Raw genomic sequence first — 26,191 nt, 5'->3', positions numbered from 1 at the left:
ATTATTGCAACCTTAATCACAGCTGCAGCACAGACCAGCAACCAGGAAGACAACGAGTCTGGCATTGGTGATGTACATCTCTCAGAAACAGGACAATTCTTCCTCAGAGTACTTAAAAATCTGTCTGGAGTTAGAGAGACTTGAACTTGAGGCCAAACGTTTGGAACTGGAATCATCAGAGAGACTGTGGCATTTGGAGGCTGAAGCAAATGAGAGACTGTGGTGTTTGGAGGACAATGAAAAGGAGAATCCATGTCAACATGCTAGGGAGATGCTGACTCTTCGCCAGGGTCATGGAGGTAATGGGGAAGGGAATAACCAAATCCCAGAAGCAATAAAGGTCAGTAAATTTCTTCCACAATTTACAAAGAGTGATAATTTTGGTAGTTTTATTCATATATTTGAAAGTGTATGTAAACAGTATAATGTTGACCAAGGGCTCTGGGTACAGTTTCTGACCCCCTTACTCCATGGTAAAGCTGTAACTGTTGTTTCTAAATTGTCTGATACTGATTGCTTAAATTATGATACAGTTAAAATGTTTATTTACATGCTTTAAGTTAACACTTGAAGCTTACAGAAAAAAGTTTTGTGAGCCTAGACACAAGGCAGATGAAAGTGTGTGTGATTATATTGCAGAGTTAAGCACTTAATTTCATAGGTGGGTGACTGGGTGTCAGGTCACCACTTTTCAAGTACTGGCAGACCTTTGTTGAGGGAAAAAGCCCTTAGCACTTTGCCTGAGAACATGAGAATCTAGTTGGAATACAGGGAATGCAACTCTGCCGATGAGCTGAGGAAAAAGGGGGATCTCTACTTAGCAAGCGGGGCATCAGGGCACAAGAAAGGGAAACCCAGTACTGCACATGGATATAAGGGAACTCCTGGTGGGCAGCATAAACCACCCCAACAGAGTCCATCAGAAACAGGGGAAGCCACTAGCTCAGGTACACTTTCAGGATCAAGGGTTAAACATTTTAAATGTAACCAGGGGAGCCATGTAGCATATAGATGTCCACAGAGGCAAGAATGGGGAAAAAAAGGTGGGGGAGTCAGCAAGTGGGATTAGAAGAATACCAGCGGTAAGTTGTCTGGAGACAACAGGGGTACTAAACTGCCACCAGAGCTTGTATTCTGTCTTGGTGGATGGAAAACAGGCAACTACCAAGAAAGACACCATCACTGATATAACCATTGTGAAGCTTGCAGTAGTTAAAGACAGGAGCAGCCTTAGATCAACTGGTGCCCTAGGCAAAAAGGGTTCCAGGGTGCCCCAAGACACACCACCCGATGCCCCCATCCTGGTCTACCTACAGTAAATAAATACTGGAAAAGTGCCCCTGCTAGAGCGGTGCCCTAGGTGGCCACCTAGTTGGCCTATGCTTAAGGCTGGCTATGGTTAAAGAGGAGCAGTATTTGCTTGGGCAGTCCACTCCAGTCAGAGCTTTAGGAGGGATCCCAATCCAAATGCCTTTGGCCAGGGTTCACTTTGACTGGGAGTGTGGGAAAGGAAGCAAGCAAGAAGGTGTGTTTGAGGATATCCCTGCAGATGTCTTGATAAGGAATGATTTTGATAATTCAGCACCTTGTGTGCATAGAGTGACACACAGTCAGGCTTGGAGACAGGCATGTGGGTCTCGTAGCCTGGAGAGACTCAGACAGTCTGCATCCCTGAAGCCAGGACTGATGATGTAGCTTACTCAGGGAGTGAGCTCCCCTGTAGCAGTGAGCCTGAAGATGAGCCATGGCTGCTGATAGGTAGTGACATTTCCTTTGACTGCAAGGGCAAAGGTGAGTGGTAATACCCAGACTAATGGTGAGGCACTGCTGTCAGAAGATACCAGATTTCCTGTGGAAGGGGAGCTGGGAAAAGTCACAATGATAATGTTGAGACAGGCTCATCTCTCAGACCCTACATTACAAGGCTTGAGGGAGGTAGCTAGGGAGTCACCTTATTCTCAAGGAAAAGGAGTCTGTATACTGGAAGAAAGGTTTACTGTATAGAAAGTGGACCCCTAAAGGAGGGCCAGAAGGTGAGGTAATACAGCAGTTGGTAGTGCCCAGAGCCTACTGTCTGGCACTTCTAGCCATAGGCCATGACATTCCTTTTGCAGGTCATATGGGGTACCAAGAGATGTATTATGCAGAATATTTATTGGCCTTGGATTACCAGGGATGTAACTGGGTACTGTAGGACGTGTGAGCAGTGCCAAAAAGTAGGCAAGGCAGGGGTCAAGGTCAAAGTTCCTTTGATGCCTTTGCCTGTGATTGAGGAGCCATTTCAGAGGGTGGCTATAGGAATTGTGGGGCCTCTGAGTACCCCAAGTTCCACAGGGAAGAAGTATATCCTAGTGGTAGTAGATTATGCTACTAGATACCCTGAGGCCATTGTTCTGCTCTCCACCAAGGCAGAGAAGATGGCAAATGCTTTGCTAGGGATTTTCAGCAGGGTAGGTTACCTAAGAGAAATACTGACTGACAGAAGTGCAAATTTCATGTCAGACCTTTTGGCTTGTCTGTGGGATTGCTCTGGGATGAAGCACCTAAAGACAAACATGTACTGCCCCCAGAATAATGGTCTTCTGGAGAGGTTAAACTCTACACTAAAAACCATGCTACAGGCATTTGCAGACCAGTTTACAAGAGAGAGGAACATATATTTGCCCCATATGTTGTTTGCTTACAGAGAAGAACCCCAACAATCCACAGGTTTTTCATCCTTTGAGTTGCTTAATGAGCATAGGGGGAAGGGACCTTTAAATTTGATTCGTGATGAGTGGGAGAGTGAGTGTGAATCCCACATGGAGTCTGTTTTGACATATGTCCTAAACCTCAAGGCAAGGCTTAGGGAGTTCATGGGCTTGGCCCAGCAGGACCTGGCAGGAGCCCAACAGCAGAAAAAGGTCTGGTATGACAGGAATGCTCAAGCCAGAGAGTATGCTGTGGAACAGCAAGCGATGGTGTTCATTCTTGTCAGACAAAATAAGCTGCAAGTAGCTTGGGAGGGACCCCTCAAAGTGGCAAGGAAGATAAGTGATGTTAACTAAAAGGTAGAACTGCTAGATAGGAGGCAGGGCCACAAACTGTACCATGTCAACATGATAAATCCTTACCATGATAGGGAGGCCCTTGTGCTGAGTATTTGCATTGGATGGCAGAAGGAGTCTGAGGGGGGATCTGGTGACTGATCTCCTCAGTGAGGCTCGGACTGACACCTCAGTGGAATGGGGTAGCAATGTCCCAGCAGCTATCCCCTACCCAGGTTTGAGGAGATGTTGGAACTGGCAGAAACCAGGAGTTCAGCAGTCCTGGGCCTCCTCAGTGGTGCTTGCACCAAAGAAGGATGGCAGGACCAGGTTCTGTGTGGACTACAGAAGACTAAATAGTCACACAGAGTCAGATGCCTACATCATGGCTAGGAAAGATGAAGCCTTAGAAAAGCTGGGTTTGGATACGTATCTGATCACTACTGATCTGACCAAGGGCTACTGGCAAGTGCCCTTGACTCTCAGTGCTAGAGAGAGGTCAGCCTTTGTGACTCCTTTCATCTTGTATGAGTTCAAGAAGATACCCTTTGTGTTTAAAAATGCCACAGCAACTTTCCAGAGGCTGGTAGATCATATCCTAGCATGAGCAGGAGCTTATGTTCTTGCTTACCTGGATGATATTGCCATCTAAAGCCATTTCTGGCAAGAGAACGTTCAGCATGTCAGGGAGGTGCTGGGCAGACTGCAAAGGGCAGGGTTGACCATTAAGCCTAGTAATTGTCAGGTGGGTATGTCAGAGTCTCCTACCTGGGACATAAGGTGGGAAGTGGTAAGATCATGCCATTACCTGTCATAGTGGAAGCCATTCTGGCATGGCCTGCCCCTGTTACCAAAAAGCAAGTGAGGGCATTCTTAGTGACAGATGGGTACTGTAGAAAGTTTGTTCCCAATTACTGTACAATAGCTCCTCACTTCACAGACCTGACAAGGAAAAACAGGCTAGATAAGATAGTGTGGACCCCAGCATGTGAGCAGGCATTCATGAAGCTTAAAGGAGCTTTGGGAGGATGCCCTGTGTTAGCCAGTCTAGATTATAGCAAAGAATTTCTCATGCAGCTGGATACTTCAAACCATGAGGTGGGGGGCTGTACTTAGCCAGGTTTCATCTGAGGGAGAAGAACACCCGTTGTATATCTCAGCCATAGACTCCAGTCCAGGGAGGAATGTTATGTAGCTGTAGAAAAGGAATGCCTACCATAGCATGAGCACTGCAGAAATTTCAGCCTTGTCTGTATGGAAGGAAATTCACTTTAGTTACAGACCACAATCCCTTGACATGGCTACATAGAGCCAGCCAGCAAAAATAGCAAGTTATTAAAGTGGAATTTAGGACTGCAGGCATATGACATGACAGTACAACACCGTGGTGCAGTCAGCAATACCAACACAGATGGGATCTCAAGACAGGGAATGGCGTAGCATATTCCCAGATAGGCCTATTTTTCTCAAGGCACGTTTCTCAAGGGTGACTTGAAAAACTAGCTTGAGTCTTCGAAGGGGGTAGAGGTGTGATGATAGGAGATAATGCCAGCCATGCCAAGGGAAGTAGGACAGTTGATGTATGATTTGTGCCAGCACAGCTAGCTAGACTTTTGTAAATAATTATATGTCATTTATATATCAAACTGATTTGTACAGATGCTTGTGCTGAAAATGTATTTGTGAGGTTTGCTTATGTTGAAATGTATGAAGAGTACACAATGCTGGAATGTAAAGAAATTTACCTGTGCTATTGCAACTGAATTAAAAGTATAGAGGATACTGGGACAGCAGAGAGTAACCAGCTACCTTACTTTAAGAAAATAAGAAAATGTAAATGAGCTATTAAACCATTAAAATGGCACACCACAGTTCTGAATAAGACCAGAGATGGTGGGTCTGGAAGGAGCCTTTATTCATTAGCTCAGTAAAAAGAGGGGAAGCCCCAGGCACTGCCATAACATTTAGATGTGTATTGCAGCCATCTATGGTAAATTCCTGTCTCAGCTTCAAATGCGGATGCTGTGAGAACCTAGAGTTAGGTGACCAGATGAGGTCATTCTGTAAGCCATCTTCGATATTATATTTTAACGGGAATAATCTCTGAGTATTGAGTATTCTGTTTTGGGGAACTTGACTAGAAAGACTGCTCACGTATTTCATTGTGTCTTGCTCTATCGAGTAAATTATTAGAGAATAGTAATTCTCCTAGATTCAGTCAGGAAAACAGTAAAGCTTAGTAGTTTACAGATTTTTTTCTTTATTTGTATGAGTCTGTCCATCAATGTTATTTTAAATATTTGCTGTGGTTTGAACTCTGTGGCTTCCTGTAAGTATACATTTAGTATTTTCTTATTTTTTTATTATTTATTATTAAATATATTTAAACTTTTCATTGCAACTGTTCCTTCTTAGAAAGTATTTAAGATTTGAGAGTATTTGCACATATTTATTTGGTGATAACTCTGACCAATCCTGAAAGCCTTGCTGTTTCATTATCATTTGTATTAATATTAACTTCCCTCAGCATAATTGGATACCCTTTTAAGAGCCTTATAGTAACTGACTGGTGGCAGTGAATCTACCATATAGCCTGAGCAAAGTTGATAGACTGGGTTATCTGTGCCAGCCTTTCCCAGGTGTGTGTGTGTGTGTGTGTGTGTGTGTGTGTGTGTGTGTGTGTGTGTGTGTGTGTGTGTGTGTGTGTGTGTGTGTGTGTGTGTGAGAGTATGTGTGTGAAAATTAAATCTCAAAGAGCGTGTGTGTCAGCTGCTTGGGACAGGCCATTGGGGAACCTTATTGGGGACCTGGGGAAAGGCAGGTAAAGACACTCAGACCCCAGGCTGAGTGTGTGACCTGTACACTCTTAAGGCAAATTATGCTTCATGCAGAGAGGTCTGCATCTGGAAACACTGAGTGTATCCATCTGTATTCCAAGTGCACATCCCTCTCCAGTCTCAATGGTGAGGATTCAGGCACCTTGATTACTGGCCAGTGTGGGGACGTCACAAGTAGTATTAAATAAACTATGCAGATTATTGGTTTTCTAAAGGAATAGACCAAAGACGTAATGACAGTGAAGCTAAACATGCACTTAAGAAATTGTAAATTAAAGTAATAAATGTCATTTGAAGATTTTTCTAAAAATATTGGAAGTGATTAACACTGCATTCCTGTAGGAAAAACGAACCAAGAAAGTGTAAGCAATGAGATAGCCAACTGTTTTGTAGTATGAGGTAAGTAAAACTTTAAAGCTTGTTAGTTGTGAAGTCTCTTTCAGTGAGAGAGAGAGAGAGAGAGAGAGAGAGAGAGAGATGCAAGTAGACTACATGAATTCCCTAAAGGAATTATGAGCTTCTTAGGTGGATGCAATATAATGACTTTTTTCTTTTCTTCTTTTCTTTTGTTTTTTTGTACCTTTCTTACATTCTCTCATTTTAAACAATGACACATGTACGGACACATTATTACAAAAGAAAACAAACCATATTAAAGCTGTTATTATTTTCATACATTATACATGTATGCTTTCTTTTTCACAACTGACCTTCACACCAGTATTACCTAAATTGTTCAATTCCCATCTTCACTTAAGCCTCATTGCTTTATATGTATTGCTCGGGGTCACCATACTGATTAAGTTGTTTAGCTTGCAGACACAAGATAACAGAGCTTGATTGTCATGTGTGAGGGAAATCTACTAGGCTTAAAATGGCCCACAAGGGCAGCTAACTTAATACATACCTATGAACTGTTAACACAGCCTCTGCTTATTTCTAGGTAATTTGGTCTTTTCCTATTCTAAAAATCCTATCTCCATTTCTTTTATCTCCTTTACAGTATTCTGTACTTTATTTACACCTGATTTAGATTTTGATTTCCATTTTCTAACCCACGTTTCTGATCTAAGATCTTTTTGTGCCCTGTACCCCTGAAGCAGAGTTGTAAGAGATAGAGATTTATGGGGTTGGATGAAAATGTTGTTTTTAGTTCAATAAGGCTGATATATCAATGGGGCCTAACAATATCCCAGAATGTGTCTTAAGTAGCATGAAGCAAGACCATGACAATGCTGTTCAGCTTCAGCTTCCACTCTGACTTTGTAGGAAGTGAATGGAGGACAGCAACAACCATACCTCTGCACAAGGATGGTCCATCCCCCATAAGTTTGACCATTGTCATTTGTAATGCTATGAAAAGACTCATCATGGAATTGATCAATAAGGACATTGGAAGCCTTCAAACACTGGACCCATCATAGCTTGGATCCATGGGTGGCAGATCTTGATTATACAGTTAAGTAAACTTCTTCAAAAAGGTCTACAAAAATATTTATGGAGACAAGATGGTTCTCCTATCTAGATCTGACCAAAGCATTTGACAAAATACCTCACTTAAACATAGTGAAGAAGCTTATCCATCTGGGAATATACTACTGTGTCACCTTCCTGAATGCCAGCTGGCTCACAGATAGGACTCAAAACGTCAAGAAATGGAAGTTTATCTACACAAACATAGCAGTCACCAATGGGGTCACACAAGGCTCGGTAATGGGACCTCTCCTGCTTGACATCTACTTCTCTGAAGTAAAGGCAAACACCAAGGATCTGTGTATGACAACGTTTGCAGATTACTGCAAATTAAGGGAAGTCATTGGATCACCACATGCTCAGTTATTCTGTTGTATGGCTTGCAACCTGACTTGCTCATGTCATTGATTTGCCTGGTAATTTTATTCCTGGATTTGCCTGGTAATTTTATTCCTGGAGCCATTGTGGTATGGAGAGGATTATTAACCTCTCCATACCACATGCATTCTTTTAGAAGTGTTGCCATAATGTCATCTGCAGAATTCAACACAACACTCCACCAGCATTATGAAAAGGTTGCCTTTTTCATACAGGTAATAACTGTATATCTTTCTAGCTATAATATCCCCATACTTTTACCCCATCTTAGCGATCACCTCTATATATTGCAACACAGTTTGTATGATGTGAACTGCAGAAGGTAGATTACAACAGCATCTGTATTAAATTCTAATCTGATAGTGGCAGGAAACTTGAAATGGGAAGTAGATTCATTATCCATATTTGTGATTATCTTGGACACTTGAAAAGCATTTCATCCTTGTTTACTTTTAGCCAAAAAATAATTTTTAACTGAACCTTGTTCTTAAACTTATTACAAATTCTGCATTGAAAAGTGTTACTTTAATTACAGAAATTGAACAAGGAAGTTGTGGCGATCCAGGAGTACCCCTATATGGAAGAAGATTGGGAAGTGGATTTCGTCATGGAGATACCCTAAGATTTGAATGTCAGCCTGCTTTTGAGTTGGTGGGACAGAAAACTATCACATGTCAGAAAAATAATCAGTGGTCAGCTAAGAAACCCAGCTGTGTGTGTAAGTAAAAACTTACTCTCATATTTTATTCTGCCTTATAGTCATTATAGTTTTCTGTTAATTAATCAATTTCCTATGTAGAACATGAAGTGTCAGTTTGATTCCTCACTCATTAGGTAGGCAGCAATCACATAATCTACATCTGAGTATGATTTGATGAGATAATCATAGAGTACTTGACCTATATCATATCTAACATAACTTAAATAAATCTTAGTAAGAAAACATATATTCATTTTGGATAATATTATTAATTTATTAGTTGAAGACAATCATGGTCATGTAACTAAATCATTATAAACGTCCTGCATTTTACATAGCTATATACAAGCAGATTTGAAATATAAAATTATGGGTGTTGTACTTTACTGTATCACATACTAAAGATGTTATCTAAGATAAATGGACAAGACAGTAAATGATGTGTCACTGGGTTTCACCGAGCCATTTGAATAACACCTGTCCTTGATTAAAAAGCCTAGATAAATAATGTACTCTTGGTTCATTAATATCTGTTTCATCAAGGGAAACTTTCCAGTCCAATATCACAAAACATCTGGAAATGTGATGCCCCTCTGTAGAAGCCATATATGTCAGTGCAGTTTAGAAAAGATTAACTGTATCTGCATCAGCATGAGGGGTAACATTGGTTCCAGCTCTGTATTACAACTGCAAAGTCAACAACTGTGAGCATTAACTCCAGAATTTATAATTTTAACTAGTGTTACAGGGGGATAATAATACTTCCATTTTAGGGGTTTTACCCACAACCTATAACTCTCTCTCATATATAAACACACACACACACACACACACACACACACACACACACACACACACACACACAAACACACACACACACACACACATAGATATAGATAAATATGTATGCCACCTCTGGGAGGGTTGCTGGACCTTTAGGTTGGGCAAAAAGAAAAAAAAACTTAGAATTTCAGACTTCTGACATTATCAGTTTTGAGTTGTCATCCTTGCTGTTATGACAGGGAACCGCTTTTGTTTTTCAATTAGGCTTCGAGAAGCAGTAATACCATCATATGAATAACAGACAGTAATTAAGAATGTCTCTTATGACAGAAATAAGGGGGTCTGTCTGTGACTTTAGGGAAAATGCTACATTTTACATTTTAAATATTGTGATTTCCTGATGGCTGCAGTGCTGGCATTTGTCACGCAGAGTTATAATATAATAGGTGGGAAATATACCTCTACCAAGGAGCTGAAACCCCTTCCTTGATTCAGGAATGTAGCATTAGATAAAATATTATGATGTAACCAACTGCTACTCTCCAGTCCAAATAGTGGAGGTCTCCACTGTGCCACCCGTAGCTTATATTATTTTTTTTACTTAAAACATTTGCTGTTGTTGTAGCCTACATTACAATAAATAATGTGTGCATAGTCAGAATTACGGAGTACTGGCTTGAATCCAACTCAGCTTAATACATATAATGCCTTTTCAAACCTGGAGGTCAGGGAAAATATATGTATTTTTTTGGAGTCCTTCTCATCAAACAATGTATGCCATATTTGTATTCCAATAAGACTGACCATGAACACAAATGGATTATTTATGAGCACGCAACTAAGGTACTTGATAGTACCATATGAGTGAGCACAGTAGCATCATTTTTTAATATTAATGGGTGCACCAAGACACGATTCTCATTGAGTAGAGTGGTGGTGATTGAGTCCTCACTGAAGGAGTTAACTCATCCACTGGACTAACTCTGGCCTTTGATAAGCATTCACATCCTGTATGGAGGCTTACTTCAATTATTCCCAACTGACCTCTACAGTCATAGATTTTCCCTGTGTTTAGTGACAATAACCCTGGAGTAACCACTTTCTCAGTCAACAGAACAAAAAATGTCTTTCACTAATCAAATTCTAATCTTTTTAGGCCAGTTTTCAATTGCTGTTTGTCCATAATTTTGCTACTATTGACTGGACAGTAGTCCTTATTCAAGATAAAAGTCATTTTGCTGAATAGTTCTTCCTGATGTTATGTTGCTTCTTCCAAATAAACACATTCCATGAAGGAAGCCTTTGGTCAACTTCATCACACAGAGGAAGGTCTCTGCAACTTTCACCCAGTTAAACATCAACTGACTAGTTACGCGGGAGCCAATCAGTAAGTGGGGAGTCTTGAGGAACCAATTAGTGCACAGGAAGTAGGTGGTTCAGACCACACACAATATTTTTCATTAAAGTTGTGGTGATAGCAACCTTTTCTGTAGAACTGCATAAAACATCCTGTTCATCTCCCTTCATATGATGCTTTAATTTCCCCTTGTGAACTGTCATTGGTAATAGTAAAATCTCAACTGCAAACAAGTCCATTTTGGTTACTATACCTGCAGCTTTTGTTTTTGCTTCTCTTAACAGCAGCACTCCATATGAAAATGAAAAGAAGCATCAGACAGTTATTTATTCATGTATTTGTTTATTTATTTAGCTATTTAGATTATAAGGTAGAATTCATTGAACCTGTTGCACAATCCAACCTCCATAAATACACACACAGACACACAGACACACAGACACACAGACACACACACACACACACACACACACACACACACACACACACTCACACACACACACACACACACACACACACACACACACACACACACACACACGCACACACACACACGCACACTGATACATTGACATACACCTACATGCAAACACAAATATACATGCACATGCTCACACACACATATGACTGTTTGAAGGTATGATGCTATCAGTATTTTATAACTGTAGACCAGCAAAAAATCACATTCAGTTCTGACATCATGCAGTTTGTTGTTCTAATAAATAGTTCAAAGAAATTGCCCAGCTACAGAGGGGTCCATTTATATTACTATGTTTGCTATTTCTTTTTTTATCGCTCAGCATATCAATATAATTTATTTATGTATTTATGTTTCTTGTCTAGGCATAGGCTATAACTGAGTCTAATGCCCTTATTCATGGGCCACGTTAGGAGGTATTGCTGCTGATCAGGAGAAAAAATTACTTTTTCTGATAACACCTGAGACATACCAGCTAAAGTGAATGTTATCAGAACTTAAAGTGTCATCTGAAGAATATCTCGCTGGTGTAGTACCTAAATGGTGCATTGTAGTATGAGCAACTGAATAAGAATCTGGGTGCATGGCTTAGTAACAGAATGCATCATCTTCAGATGTTTCTGGCATCTAAGGCAGTACACTTTAGAGCTGTATGGTAACATTAGAAACTAGGAAAGCATTTACTGTTGCTATGGTGTTTCTCTGCTGTTTTGGCTTGGTATAATGGGTGTCTGATGATTTGGAATTACATTGTGGCGGGAAGGAGTTGTACATCAGTCAAGATTATAGTAGTTCTGGTACCCACCAAGGGTTCTCTAGCCTGAATGCTATTTATTATATGTATACTGTGACTTACTCTTTTGCTATCAGTCTTACATGTGCAAAAATGTGCTGGTGTTGATGTTTTATAAACAACCAAACAAAAAAGGAACTATTGCTGTTAACTGACCAATATATAGTAAACAGTCACATTTTATAAGCCAGAAATACTCTGCTGTATCTATTTTAATGGTGTTCAGGAACATCTTTATATACTATATATATATATATATATATATATATATATATATATATATATATTCGTAATGTCAAAATTTCGCATACTCGAAGCTCTGAATACCAACTCTCAGAACTTCAAGATTGCAGAACCTCGAAACTGAAAAAAAATATATATATATAACAGCAAAACATCAGAAATCATGTTTTGAGGGGGCAAGCCCCCCTGCATCCCCTGCAGCTTAAATATACCAACTCCAAGATGACACTGCAGGGAAAAGAATGGTAAAGTTCCCGTTCTTCACTGTACAGTCATCTCCATTGACAGTTTTTGAGATTCCGCAATTTTGAAGTTTTGAGTGTCAGTATTCAGAGCTTCGAGATATGTCAAAAACATATAATAGTTTGACAAAAAGATATGTCAAAAACGTATAATAATAAGTTACGATCAAACAAATCCAAACAGAATTCTACACAGTACATAGAGCTTTAGCTTCTCCAGTTCACTATTAGTCGCAAATGAAAAAGCTGCTGGATGATAGATTGTTTTATGACTCTGAAAGCATGAAATACATAGCACTTTCCCGCAGACAGCAGGCAGAATCTGTCTGTACCTCTGATGCACTAACAGTTTTAAAAGCTGCTGTGTACTTCAGGCTACCTTTGTGCATTCAAGCATGCATCTGTGTGGTGTGTGTGTGTGTGTGTGTGTGTGTGTGTGTGTGTGTGTGTGTGTCTGCCAGAGGTGTTTTATAGCTTTTATAGAGCTTTCCATTTATTGATATTTTTCCATGGTGGATGCGTTATAAGTTCTGAATAAGAACCATAACAAGATGTGCACAGTACCCCTCTGACACTAAGGCGATGCACAAAAAGATTGTTTTTCTAGATTTTCGGGTATAACCAGTTTGCTTCTCTAGCTACATTAAGGATTGTGATTGATGTATGATCATAATCAAATTATTATGAATTTGAGACATGAATGTCAACAAATTCACCTGGCCATTAGAGTGAAGTAAAGCTCAAGAGGTGAATCTTGGCACCCAGTCTGAAAACACAAATCATATGCCCAACCATAACAACTGAAATGTATTAAAAGCTGTTAGCAAGCAAATTCATCATTGCCAAGAAATATTTATATTTATATTTACCTTTTTCAGATTATTCTGCTTCACTGCTTCTATAAAGTGCAGTACAGAATATTAGATCTCATCTAGCACCCCTCCCCATGTCACATCTCCAGAGAAAGAGGTATGGTTTTGGTATAGTACGTATTAATACTGAATATTGCTAGACCGTGTTCAATTTCATAAACTGCAAAGCAGGATAGCGAAGTTCTGGATCAGAAAGAAAAAGTATTACAATATCAAATGCTACTTATCCAAGTTATTTTAGAATACTGAGGATAATTGTTCATTGCGATTAAGAGCAAAGAAAAATGTTACAGGTCCACTCAGACTCTCTCCTTTAATCAGAGAAGCACAATTTGGGCATTGAAGCAAAGCATTGTTGCACAAATAAGATGCTAGAGCTAATAAAAAGCATGCAAGATGTCACAGCACCAGTTAAATAAGTACTGCATTGTCAAATGTTGCCTAAAGAAATAAAATTAAAACACACATGCACACACTTATATGTGTTTGCGTATACGTATGTGTTTGTGTGTGTGGGTGTGTGTGTGTGTGTGTGTATGTGTTTGTATGTGTGTGCGTGTGTATGTGTGTGTATGTGTGTGTATGTGTGTGTGTGTGTATATATATATATATATATATATATATATATATATATATATATATATACGTATATGTTTTTGCATTTTTGTGTATCTCTTTGCTTCTGGGCATGCATGTGTCTGTGTGCGGGGTACACATACATGGATAGATAGCTAGATAGCTAGATAGGCAGAAAGCTAAATACACATACACATTTATATATATATATATATATATCTATATATATATATATATACACATACATATACATATATATATATATATATATATGGATCACCTTTATATCCTCGAAATCGCATTTCGCCGACACACTAATCACAGACACCAAAAGCCGACAACATAAAATACCGACAACGCAAAACACTGAAAACCATTACACCAACACACTACACGTAAACAACACAGTACACTACATAACATATCCACTATCCCTAACCCAAACCCTAACCCTAAGGTCCGACACTACCGCACACTTACCCTACCTGCACCCTAACCCTAACTCACTTACCCACACCTAACCCCAAGGTCCGACACTAGCGCACACTCACCCTACCTGCACCCTAACCCTAACTCACTTAACCCACCCCTAAACTCACAGTCCCTCACTATCACACACACACCCTACCTGCACCCTAACCCTAACTCACTTAACCCACCCCTAAACCCACAGTCCCTCACTATCGCACACTTACCTGTCCGCTCCCTAACACTAAATCCCTCACTCGATCGCACACTTACCAAATCCATCGGGTTCTCACCTTGTCGGTCATCTGCGTTGTCGGTGTTTTCGTCCCGTCGGATTCCGTGTCGGCGAAACGCGTTGTCGGGCATCTGAAGGTGACCCATATATATATATATATATATATATATATATATATATATATATATATATATATATATATACATACATACATACATATATATATATATATTTAGCCTATTTTACCTGAATGTCAGTAAAATGATGCTAAGAATAAGGTAAGCTATGCAAGAGATGTACTATGAGTTCCATCTTGGAGTAATAGCATTGTTTTGAAAATGTCACCCTGAGTTTATGGAGTAGGTTCGTAAATAAATAAGCAAAGGAACATTCTGAATAGTAGAGGTAACATGTGGGCGTCGCTTAGATAAATGTTTGAGAGAGACTGTGCTAATAAGTGTTTGAGAGATTAAGAAATTTTGCAGCTGCAATCATGCCATTCATGAGTTAAGTCTTGAATTCTTAGCTGGAAGGCATTACCGATTGAAGATGAAAGAGACAGATACAGATTCTGCTGAAGTATACAGAATTTTTCTACTTATGATGTAATAAATGGCAGCATTTTTTTCTGAGTTTACAAGAGTTAATAAACTGAGTTTTCAAAAATGTATGCCACTCCACATTCTGTGTGGCTGTATTACCAATTAAAAGGAAGCAAACAGTACCAGGAGAATGTACTGTGGAAGCAGCTGGTTTCCCACTTGGACAAGCAGTTGGAAATGATTTGGCCAGTTGGAAGAGCAGCATGACTGTTATGTGCCAGTATGTTTTAATGGTGCTGCTTTTGTATGACAGCTGCCTTTATTTCTGTCATTTAGTTGGTTTCCAGTTTCAGTTAACCGTGACAAAACACCACATTAAAACTGATGGCATTTAAACAGAAGCAAGCAGAAGGTTATTTTAGAACCAGTGCAATTACATTTTTGCATACACTTACATAGCATTGTTTTGCTGGTCCATTTAAAAAAATATAGCCTATTATACTCTAGCTAACTTGCTGAGCTGTGGTCAAAACTGATAAAATATTTTTATATTTCCTAAATATCAGAAGTAGTATAAATCGGAAGATAATGGCTAATAATGCAGACACATAAAATGTAGCAAGAAGTTTAAACCTTTAGTCTCAGACACCATTCCTTGGTATACATTTTACATAGGGAGTTGCCTAGCCTATTTTGTCCTTATATTTTTCTTATTTCTACTTCTGCCCTCACCCCATGTTTATCCTGAAGAATTGTACTAAAGCCCCTTTTATGAAAAATGGCTTCCATACGTCACCTCTGCAGATTAAAAGAAATCAAAATTATTTACAAAATATTTAAGTATTACAAGCTTTCAAAACATTTTTAATTCTGCAGTATTAGTTTACTGTTAATTAGAAGAGTTATTTATTGAAGTTTTTTTTTTAAGTGGAGTTTTTGTTTACCTACCTTCTGTATATTCTGAGGGATGGGATGGGTGTCTGTTGTATTTTCAGATAAGAAGAGATACAGTACAGTGTACAGTGTACAGAACATTTTGTGCACTTTAGAAAATGTCTGGTATCCTGTGGCATAAATGGGTGGGATGATTCTTATATGAATACACAAATCAACCCTACAGTATCATTACATAAAATAAGAAACTGAAGATTTTCAGTCATCCTTTTATTTCATTTTCTTTCTTAGAGGATAGGAAACAGATGCAGGACTATCATTAAGATTGTAAAGCATTTAGTCCACTTTATACAAACAGTAATTACCACATATCAAGCAGGCAAAAAACTATAATTTAAATAACTTACTTTGTTTTTGATTGGCTGAGTTTGCAAGCTCAATCATGCTACCCATGTTATCCGCTCCTCTCAGCTTTCGGTGAGTTTTCAAGTTCATACAAGATTTTGGCTCATAAGTTTGCTTTGTCTCATTGAAAATCAGTGACAATTTGAGAAAATGGCAGTAGATTATAATAAAACGCACATTCATAACAATTGCAAACTGCTTTTACTTCCAAAAATGCAAGTTAATTGATGTACTCCTCTTGTTTTGTCAAACTTATTAAATCGGTATTACTAATATTTGAAAATAATTGTACTGAGTGAGAGGCCAATAGCTGAGATGTTACCTTTTGTCCATTAGCTTTTCAAAAGACGTCTATCAGGCTTCCATTATTTATTTATTTATTTATGTATTTATTTATTTATTTATTTATGTATTTCTGGAGGCAGCCACTGCAGTTGCTGCACAATTCTAATTTACTGAAATAGAGATTATGAAGGTGTAAAAGCAGTCTAAATACTAAACATATACTTTTCCTCCTCATAGTGTATTTTTTACACCTTATGAAATTCCAAAGCAAAAACAAATGGAAATTACACATAAAAAAAAATCAAGAGGTAAAAGTAGTTTTTCTTAGTGCCAGAAGATGTGTTACTAAAATGGATGATTTCAAAGTTTTTCTTTGTTTTTACACCTTATGAAATTCCAAAGCAAAAACAAATGGAAATTACACATAAAAAAAAAATCAAGAGGTAAAAGTAGTTTTTCTTAGTGCCAGAAGATGTGTTACTAAAATGGATGATTTCAAAGTTTTTCTTTGTTTGGAGAACGTCGGTATCAGTAATCCTGTTAAAACATGGCTAAAACGTCCAAAGTAAATAATCAGAAACTGCAAGGTATACATGCTTTCATTGTTACAGATCCACTGGCAATGTAATGATCTTCATTAAAGATCACCTAAAATCTAGAACCAAAAAAAAAACAAAAAAAAAAATCCAAACTAGAGATTATTCATACAATAATTATTTTCATAGGCAATGAATACAATATTATTGGAATAATATTACTATTCCTGGCCCTTTCACGATGCTAGGATTTTCAAACTACACCCAGGGATGTAAAATTCAATGAAAATACAACTCTTAGAAAGGATTTTAACTACTTAAATATTGACTAGGTAAACTAACATATATCAAACAAATGTGCCTAAATATTAATTGACCATGTTAATTAAAACAGCTTGAAACAAATAGCACAAAATCCATCTAGTATTGACTATTTTATTTATCACACTAACAAGCCCAGGGTCTTTGTCCTCCATAAATTTTGTTTATACAGTCTATAAGCAGTACACATTATAATACTTTCACCTTAATCCTGTGAGTAATATTAACGTCATTCATAAAGCATCCTTCCTAGGCATTAGCAATGGAAAATATGCCATAATAAATGACACTGTTCTGAAGGCGGACTAGGATACTATCCATCTCTACCTTAAAAAGACCTGCTGAGGACCTGCTGAGGATACTGTTAATGTGATCCATGATAGTGTTTGCATTAATGAGCACATATCGGCATGACACAAACATGAATGTGAATTCAAAAAAAAAAAAAAAAAAAGATTTAGTGCAATCAGAAAACAGATTAGATGTATAAGAAAAGAAAAGTTACTACTTTGCTTTCTAAAATGACCTTAGTCCTAACATCAAATTTTAGCCCCAAAACTATGACACTTTTCCATTTTTTCTGGGTGTTTTTCCCTCCCTCCCTGCCTGCTGACTACCAAGCCTCTTCCTACTGGCTTGAGTCAATTTATTATCTTGCTACTGGTTAGCCCCCAGTATGAGGGTGACAGGTAATCATAGTGACCAAAGATACAGACTACCACGGAGGTGGTCTATAACTTCACTTGCATCTGTTGATGCAAGCCATGACAACATTTCTAATGGCAATAACCTCAGCCCAGGGTGTCAGATGTGTGTACTGTCATCACCATCAGGTTCTTCTACAGCCTCACTTTGCCTCTGTGTGATTTCACACTGACAGTAGTGAGGGCTACTGTCACTGCTTTGGTTGTAACAAGCCATGTCCCTCCCAGTCTTCTTGCTTTTCTTTGACAACAACTCAGTACTTGCTGTTGGTGGACAGCAGACTGGGATCACCCTTTGTGTCCAGGATTGGCTAAACAGGAATGACCACTCACTGTCATCCTCCCCACCTACCTCCCCTACCACCCAAACTGGTATTCAAAGTTGGGTCAACTGGATAGTGGTCATGGCTTCATCCATTTGCTCTGCAGAGCCTACGTATAGAAAGTATTTACTTTCTTTAATAAATCTCCTAGCCCTAATTATGGTCTCAAAAGCTGAAAGCAATAATAAAGTATGATGTCATTTCATTATAAATGAAAGAGAAAACATATTACTGCTTCCTGTGCCAATAAACATTAAGGGATGTCTGAGTTACAGGACATAGTAAATGTGACTGCAGGAAAAAATGTGCAAATTTTACAATAAGCAAAAAATGTGCCCCTATAGAGACAAGGTGAGGCATCCTTTTATAACCACAGGAGAGCCATAACTAGGAAGGGATAAATGATTTGGTTATCCTGGGCACAAGTTGCCAGTGAGCATGACTGAGAGGTGCTGCCATTACAGTAGTGCAGTGGTGGCACTGATTTTATAAGCACTGAGGACATATCAGTGACAATACTGCATTAGCAGTCAAAGCTGAGGTGCAGTGTGTGTCGCAATTCAGCTGTAGCAAGCTGCTGATCACTACATTGTGACAACTCAACTGTAGCAAGCTGCCTAATCAGTAAATGCAAAAAGTGAACAAGCAAGATTTTTTTTTTCTTTTTGCTCCTCAAAAGCTTAGAGTGGCAAAAATTCAGGGAATTGCACATAAGGGAATAACTATCAAATGAATAGTGTTAAATGTTGAGTCATGCATAACTTACTAGGTAAAATATCGACTAAACAACAATGGGAAATGGGTTATGAATTGTCAGATAAGTTGACTAATGCACACTGCATGACATAACTACTTCAGCAACATGAAGATATATAAAAATGCACACCTAGTTCAATAGTAATGCCATCACCTTTAATACTAATGAATGTAGCATTGTGAAACTTGGGAAAGAAAAAGTAAATTATGATAATGAAATAAGTGGTCATACCATCAAAAACTGACACCATCATTAAAGATCTAGGAAAAAATGGTAGACAGCAATTTAAATATGACCACTTTTGTTTAGTTAAGTTAGGAAATCATATTCGTTTGCCAACCTAATTGTTATGGCATTTTGTGTCACGCCAGGGGAAATCAATGTACCACCACTTTATAGTTCATTAATGCACACATTATTGAATATAATACCATATTTTTAGCCTTTAAACAAACTGTATAACATACAAAAAACTTGTATTAGAATAATACTGAAAAGCCAAAACTAAGTTCCTTGAAAAATAATCTTGATAGATAATTTCAAATTGGAGTTACAGTAACCCAGTTTCTTAAAGGTCAGTATATTGTAAGCTTGACAATGGAAATTATGATCAGAAAAAGAAATAGTTAAAACAAACCTTAGAAAGGATGGCAGCTTTTGCTATGTGAAAAGTTTAATGAGTAGTTTCTCTTTGAACATTGTTCGTTGGCTCCATTTTTCTTGTGTGTGCATAAACTGGTTACTTTATGATCTTTCAAGTTGGGGGTAAGGACAATCTAGAATTGGAAGGTGTAGACCATGGAGGTATTCTGCCAACAATTAATGCCCAAAGGTAGTGATGTCATCTTTTAGCACACAATTTAAGGTGGTACCAGACCTAGATACCAATAAGCAAGGCCTGAGTCAATGCTAAGTCAGGTGCAGGATGATAAGAAAAAACTAATTGCTGGAGTAGCGGTTCATTGTCAGATCTGAAGAGGTAAGATTTGCAAAGACAGGAAGGAAAAACAGAAAAAAATGAGGGTATTTGGGCATTCCAAATCTACCTGTTTGCCAAGGAATTTAACCCAGATATGTCATCAATGGTTTTAGTTTATTATAACAAAATGCCTGCATTCCAAAGTCGTGCCATCTACCACAACCTTTGTGTATTGTGCTCTTATGTCATGAGTCCACGCTGTCAAAGAAAAACAGTACATATATATATGTATATACACACACACACACACACACACACACACACACACACACACACACACACACACACACACACACACACGCACACACTCACACACACACACACACACACACACACACACACACACACACACTTACTTCAAGACAAAACAAGGATACTTTCCAAAAATCATGGAAGATAACAATATTCGACATGAAGTGAAGGGTTGTGATATGTAATTGCGAAAGAAACTATGAGACATTTTCTTTGCTATCCTAATGTCAAACATCCTTGAGAGCTATGGCCACAACCAATTAACCTTCTTTATGTAAAATTGTTATTAAATAGCCAAAATGATTTAAGCCATTACAGAAACAAAAACTACAGTTACAGAAATATTCACCACATTTATGAAATGTTGTATAATCATAATATTCCAATGTGCATTTAGGTGGATTTATCCATGACCTTTGATGTAATTTATAATGACATTGTATCAGCCTCTTTGAATGAAGTAGACCTTTCAAGAGCCATGGTTATTGTTTTTTGTAGTTATATACCAAACATATTTACAATAGCTGTAATACTTCCACAGTGGTGCAGCGGTAGCATTGTTGCCTCACAGCAAGATGTTCTCCCATTCGATTTTCGGCTGGAGTGCGGGGAGTGCCTTCTGTGTGGAGTCTGCATGTCCTCCCCATGGTTGGGTGGGTGTTCGAAAGACATGCGTAAATGGGTGTGCCTTCATCGAAGGTTGAATGTCGAGCTGGCACCTCGGCATTCATGAAAATCTACTGCCAATCATTAGCAGACCGGAGTTCCGCTGTGGCGACCCCTAACCGGGAAAAGCCAAAAGACAACAACATTTACAATAGCTGTAATAGTTGTCACTGCAGGCATGTCAGATGAATTCATAGTATGACTCAGTTTAAATATAGCATCATTTCAAACAAAGCCATATGTTAAAAATAATTCATTTATGAGGATAAGATTCTTTTTTAAGTTTATTCAAACACTTACACTTATACTTTCAGTAGCCAAATAATCTTATAGACCCAGTTTTGTTCAATATGTGACCATTTGTAGTTATACTGGCTCTACCAATTTGTAACAAAATTACAGCCCTGATGCTAAAGTTTGCATTAAACACAGTCTTCTTTAGATAGTTTGTATAGCTTTACTCCATCCTGTTTGTGAGATGCATTGTGCATTGCAATTGCAATAAAACAACCTTGTGCATTCATTTAGCAAATTAGGAATTAATTATGTAATGGATTGGGTTAGGCAGAATTGCAGAAAAGAGTAACCATCCCCCAAATGCAGATCTTTGTTCAGAGAACCTTGTCCTGTAAAAATAAATGAACTTCTGAAGTCAACATCTCTAATTATGCAACACATCCATGCTTTAAGGGCAAAAGGACAGCTTTTGTATGGGATGGTACTCTTCGCATTGCTGCAGCTGTGCTGCCTTAGATACTGATGCTATAAAGCAATAATGCCAAGAGGCAAATGGAAAAGCTTCACGTATGCTTTCAGAAACAGGTGCAATTGCACACCCAGTCATTGCACTCAGATTTTTGCCCACTGAAAACTTTTGGAAGAGGCACTATTTAAAATAATTCTGGAATCCTTACTCACTGGAAGACAGCTTGTGGAAAGCAAGATCACAGCTTGGCTTCTGTTCATTTCATTACAGAGACATGAAATCAAAAAGAAACCATAAAAACATAATATGCAACATAAATCTAGAATGTAGCAGATAAATCACAGACATACCCGTGTAAATCAGAATATGCCAATTATCCATTCAGAAGGGTGAAGAATGACATACAGCTCAGTTGTATGTTGGAATTCTAAAGCCCAATTACCTGCAACCACCACAGTGAAACATGATTCTGTAGAGCAAAGCTGCAGAGATTCTAGTGAATAATTAACTGACAGGCTGAATCTTCCCTTTTTTAATTTCAATATTTTACTTGTGTTGTGTTAACTTAAAGAACGGAGATGAGCAGACTGAAGTGTTTATTCCATTTACAGATCTCTTATTTTCAGGCAAGAGGAATACCATTACATATATATTCTTAGCAATGGAATGATTTACTAATCTAAATAAAAATAGTAATAATAAAAATAATGGTAATAATTATTAGATAATAATAACTATTATTATAATAATAATAATAATAAAAACTTGACTATCCCCTAGATGATTGCATCTGTAAGGAACATATTAATTGCCAGGTTAACACAAAAAATATTCAGCAGAGGGCTTCCCTTATGCATATTTAGGAACTCTTGTCATCATAAGTTTAACTATAAATTAAGGCAATGTCATAAGACTTCATTACGCATGCTTAAAAAGTACAATTAACTATAGTGTTTATGTACTTTAGTCCACATGATTGGAATTGTAATGTCTCCTGACATTGTTGAAATATGATTACATTCTTTGTTAGATGGTCATTGTATAGAAGAACTATGGACCATAAATTAGAAGTATATACCTCTGCAATCTGGCTTTCATATACCTGTAGTACATTCCACAACATTACATGCTAATGAGATTATGAAAGATATCACCCACAATGCTGATGTTCCTGGATTCGGATAATCACATTTTCCTACTTTTAGATTTCAGTGACTCAAAAATCCAGAATAACCTAAAGATTTGTTTTTCTATTCTTTCTACTTACTGAATTGAAGTTAGGTTTAGCAACTTTCTTATGGTTCAGCATTGTATTTTCATTGTAATGTTCCTCACTGAAGTGTTCTGCACTAGCCTACAAATAAAATGAAACCCAATTACCATGTAGTATATGGGGTGTACTAATTGCACTCCCAGTAGAATATGTTGCTTACAGATGCAATGGGGTGCACTAATTACACTCTCAGTGCAATATGTTGCTTGCAGATGCAATCATCTTGGGGATACTCACTGAATTGTTCTGCGCTAGCCTACAAATAAAATGAAACCCAACTACTATGCAGTATATGAGGTGCACTAGTTACACTCCATAATCAGGAAAAGGATAACCTCATTATGCACATCTCTGACATTAAAGAGATGTATAACAACTTTTGCAGTGGGTGGAATACCGTGATTACATTCTTATATCAGAAAAGATAAACTTGTTAAGCAAGTCCCTAGCACAAGATCTTAACAGCGGTTAGAGTTGCTTAACAATAGCTTTTGAAGCATGTCTCTTGCTGGGGGCTAACAGTAGAAAATGTCGGCTAGCAAAGATCTACAGAAGGTAAAACAGCTTTTAAAAGCTGATAGAACTTAACTCTGCCACACATGTAAAAATGGCAGAATGACATATTTCATAGATTTTGAAGCAATTAATTCTACATAGGGACACAAATTTTACTGCGACCTGTTTGACAGTGATTAGTTCTTTGCTGCCTTTCAAGAACTTTGAAAGCCAGTGAAACACTTAACTCTCCTACCTTTCTATCCTTTTTTTCTGTACCAGGTAGAACATGGAACTGATAAAACTATGCACTACAAAGACTTATGATCTGTGGCTTCATGGTTTTCAGAGACATGAAGCAGTCTGTTTGTCTACACATTTTATAGGTTCATAGGTATATACTAGGCTAATGACTACCAGTGACTTTATAAGCCTAGTTGTGTGATCCAACTTAACTATGTTCATATGTATCATGTGCATTAATTAGGAGAGTGTATGACTTAGCAATTTTGTTTTGGGGGGGGGGGGTAGTGTTAGTTTTGGCATTACTGCCTGCCTCTGTCTTTCTGAGATACTAGGGCCAGACCAGGGACGAATTTACAATTGCCCATTAATTGGTCAAAGTTATGTTTAATAGGGCTAGGAATGGACTCTGTATTACATGGATGGAGACCCTGTTCTAGAGCATGGGGATCCTCTGAGACACATATAGGTCTCACCAACATGTCTTATTTGTGTCACAAGCAAAATTTAAATCCTTGAATCTAATGGATTTGATGCTGTTCATTTTGACAATGTGCAGAAGGTCCATCTAAACTGGATCTGAGGATGTCTTCTATGCCAGGGATAGAATGTTGTTCAGTAACCTGCAGGAGAAAAAGTGTAGAGATAGGACTTTAAGGTGATCCATATAGGACAATATGTTTATATCCTGGATTCTCCTGGTAAGGAACCTTTCTGGGTATTTCAGCTATTGTATATGCCTGGTCAGGTACAGGCTGAAGGGGACACTATACTCAATAAATGGTCTGATAAGGGCAAAATAAAATGGCACTATGGATTTCTTGGACCTGGGTGCCATGTCTTTACTTATAGGTTAGGCAACATAGAATGACTTTCTTACTTGGCCACATGTTGGTCAAAGGCCAGACTACTGTCTAAATATGTTCCAGATCTCTGACAAATGGGTTAACTTTTAGGGGTGTCTTATCAAAACAGTAATTAGCCTCAGTGGCAGTTTTCCCAAAAGGCATTATAATGTATTTCTTACCATTGAGCTTTAGTCTGTGACTTTGTCACCAGTTATTTGTTTGTGTTAAACCATCTTGTAAGATGTTTGTGTTACAGGAGTAATCTATGATAGCTTCCAATTTGCAGTCTTCTGTGAAATTTGTCAGCCAAAGGCCTTTAACATTAACATTTACCTCTGAGAAGTAGATGCCAAATAGGAGTGGTTCCACCATGAAGTACCTCACTGGTGACCAGTCTTTTAGTGGAGGTGGTATCACCAATCCTGACATCCTGGGACCTGTCTATGAACCAGATGGCAATCCAGTGAGTTATATAGGGGTTTATGCCCAGTTTGATGAGTTTGTCAACTTTACTTCAGTAGGGTATTGTATCAAATGCCTTAATCAAGTCCAGGTAGGCAGTGTGCACAATTTTCTCCTTGTCTATTGCCTTGGTGACCTTCTCAAAGAATTTCACCAGGTTTAGTAGGGATGATCATCCTTTGACAAAACTAGACTGTCTCGTGTCCAGTGTCTGAAGATTGCCTATGCCATTGTTGATAATTTCAATGATAATTTATTTCATGGCTTTGTATATTAGACTGTTGTTGTGACTTACGGCTTTTCCCGGTTAGGGGTCGCCACAGCGGAACTCTAGTCCGCTAATGATTGGCAGTATATTTTTACGTGCCGAGTTGCCGGCCCTGACGCACAACCTTCAACGAAGGTACGCCCATTTATGCATGTCTCCACACAGAAGATGCTCTAGTTGAGAATCGAACAGGACAATGTCTTACTGTGAGGTGACAACGCTACCGCAGCCCCACCACTGCAGTATGTATGGCTTTGTATATTAGACTAATCAAACAAATAGTTTCCAGGGTCAGTTGATGGTCTAACTTGTGAAGTGGGATAACCATTGCAGTCCTCCATTCTAATGGTACAAAGTCTGTTTTGAGACTAGAGTTGAAAAGTGACTCAAGTGGTCCTTAAAGCTGTCTAAGCTTTATCATGAGACTATTGTTTAACAGCAGTTAGAAGTGTTTAACAAAAGCTTGTTAAGGACATATCTGACATAAGAAGTGTGTCTTACAAGCCTATCTTTTTGCAGATTTTTGAGTATATTTGCAGTGTTCTTTGCTTTATATAGAGGATTATGATCAGGTCTCCAATCATAACCGTTTTTCTTCATGTGTTCTTAACATGGATGCAAAGATTCATCAATTTTTAAACTTTGACATCAATGTGAATTTCCTGATGTCCTTGCCTTGAACACATAATAAGGTGACTGTGGTTGGAGACTTGATAATAATATGAGTGTGTGAGTGTGTGTGTGTGTGTGTGTGTGTGTGTGTGTGTGTGT

The 26,191-nt window shown here is 38.3% G+C and overlaps 1 protein-coding gene across 1 annotated transcript in view; it reads left to right on the top strand.

Annotated features, from left to right (window-relative positions):
• Positions 1 to 26,191, top strand: part of LOC122792225 (CUB and sushi domain-containing protein 1-like) — a 3,080,606-nt gene that overhangs the window by 389,610 nt on the left and 2,664,805 nt on the right. Inside the window, exon 8 of the mRNA XM_044059969.1 lies at positions 8,250 to 8,432. Within this exon, the coding sequence (XP_043915904.1) occupies positions 8,250 to 8,432 (183 nt within the window). The remainder of the gene's footprint in view (positions 1 to 8,249; positions 8,433 to 26,191) is intronic.

This window comes from Protopterus annectens, chromosome 1.part2 (genome assembly GCF_019279795.1).
Source record: "Protopterus annectens isolate FY-2018-M chromosome 1.part2, PAN1.0, whole genome shotgun sequence".
Taxonomy (NCBI): Eukaryota; Metazoa; Chordata; order Ceratodontiformes; family Protopteridae; genus Protopterus; species Protopterus annectens.
This window is presented reverse-complemented; position numbering and strand designations above follow the sequence as displayed.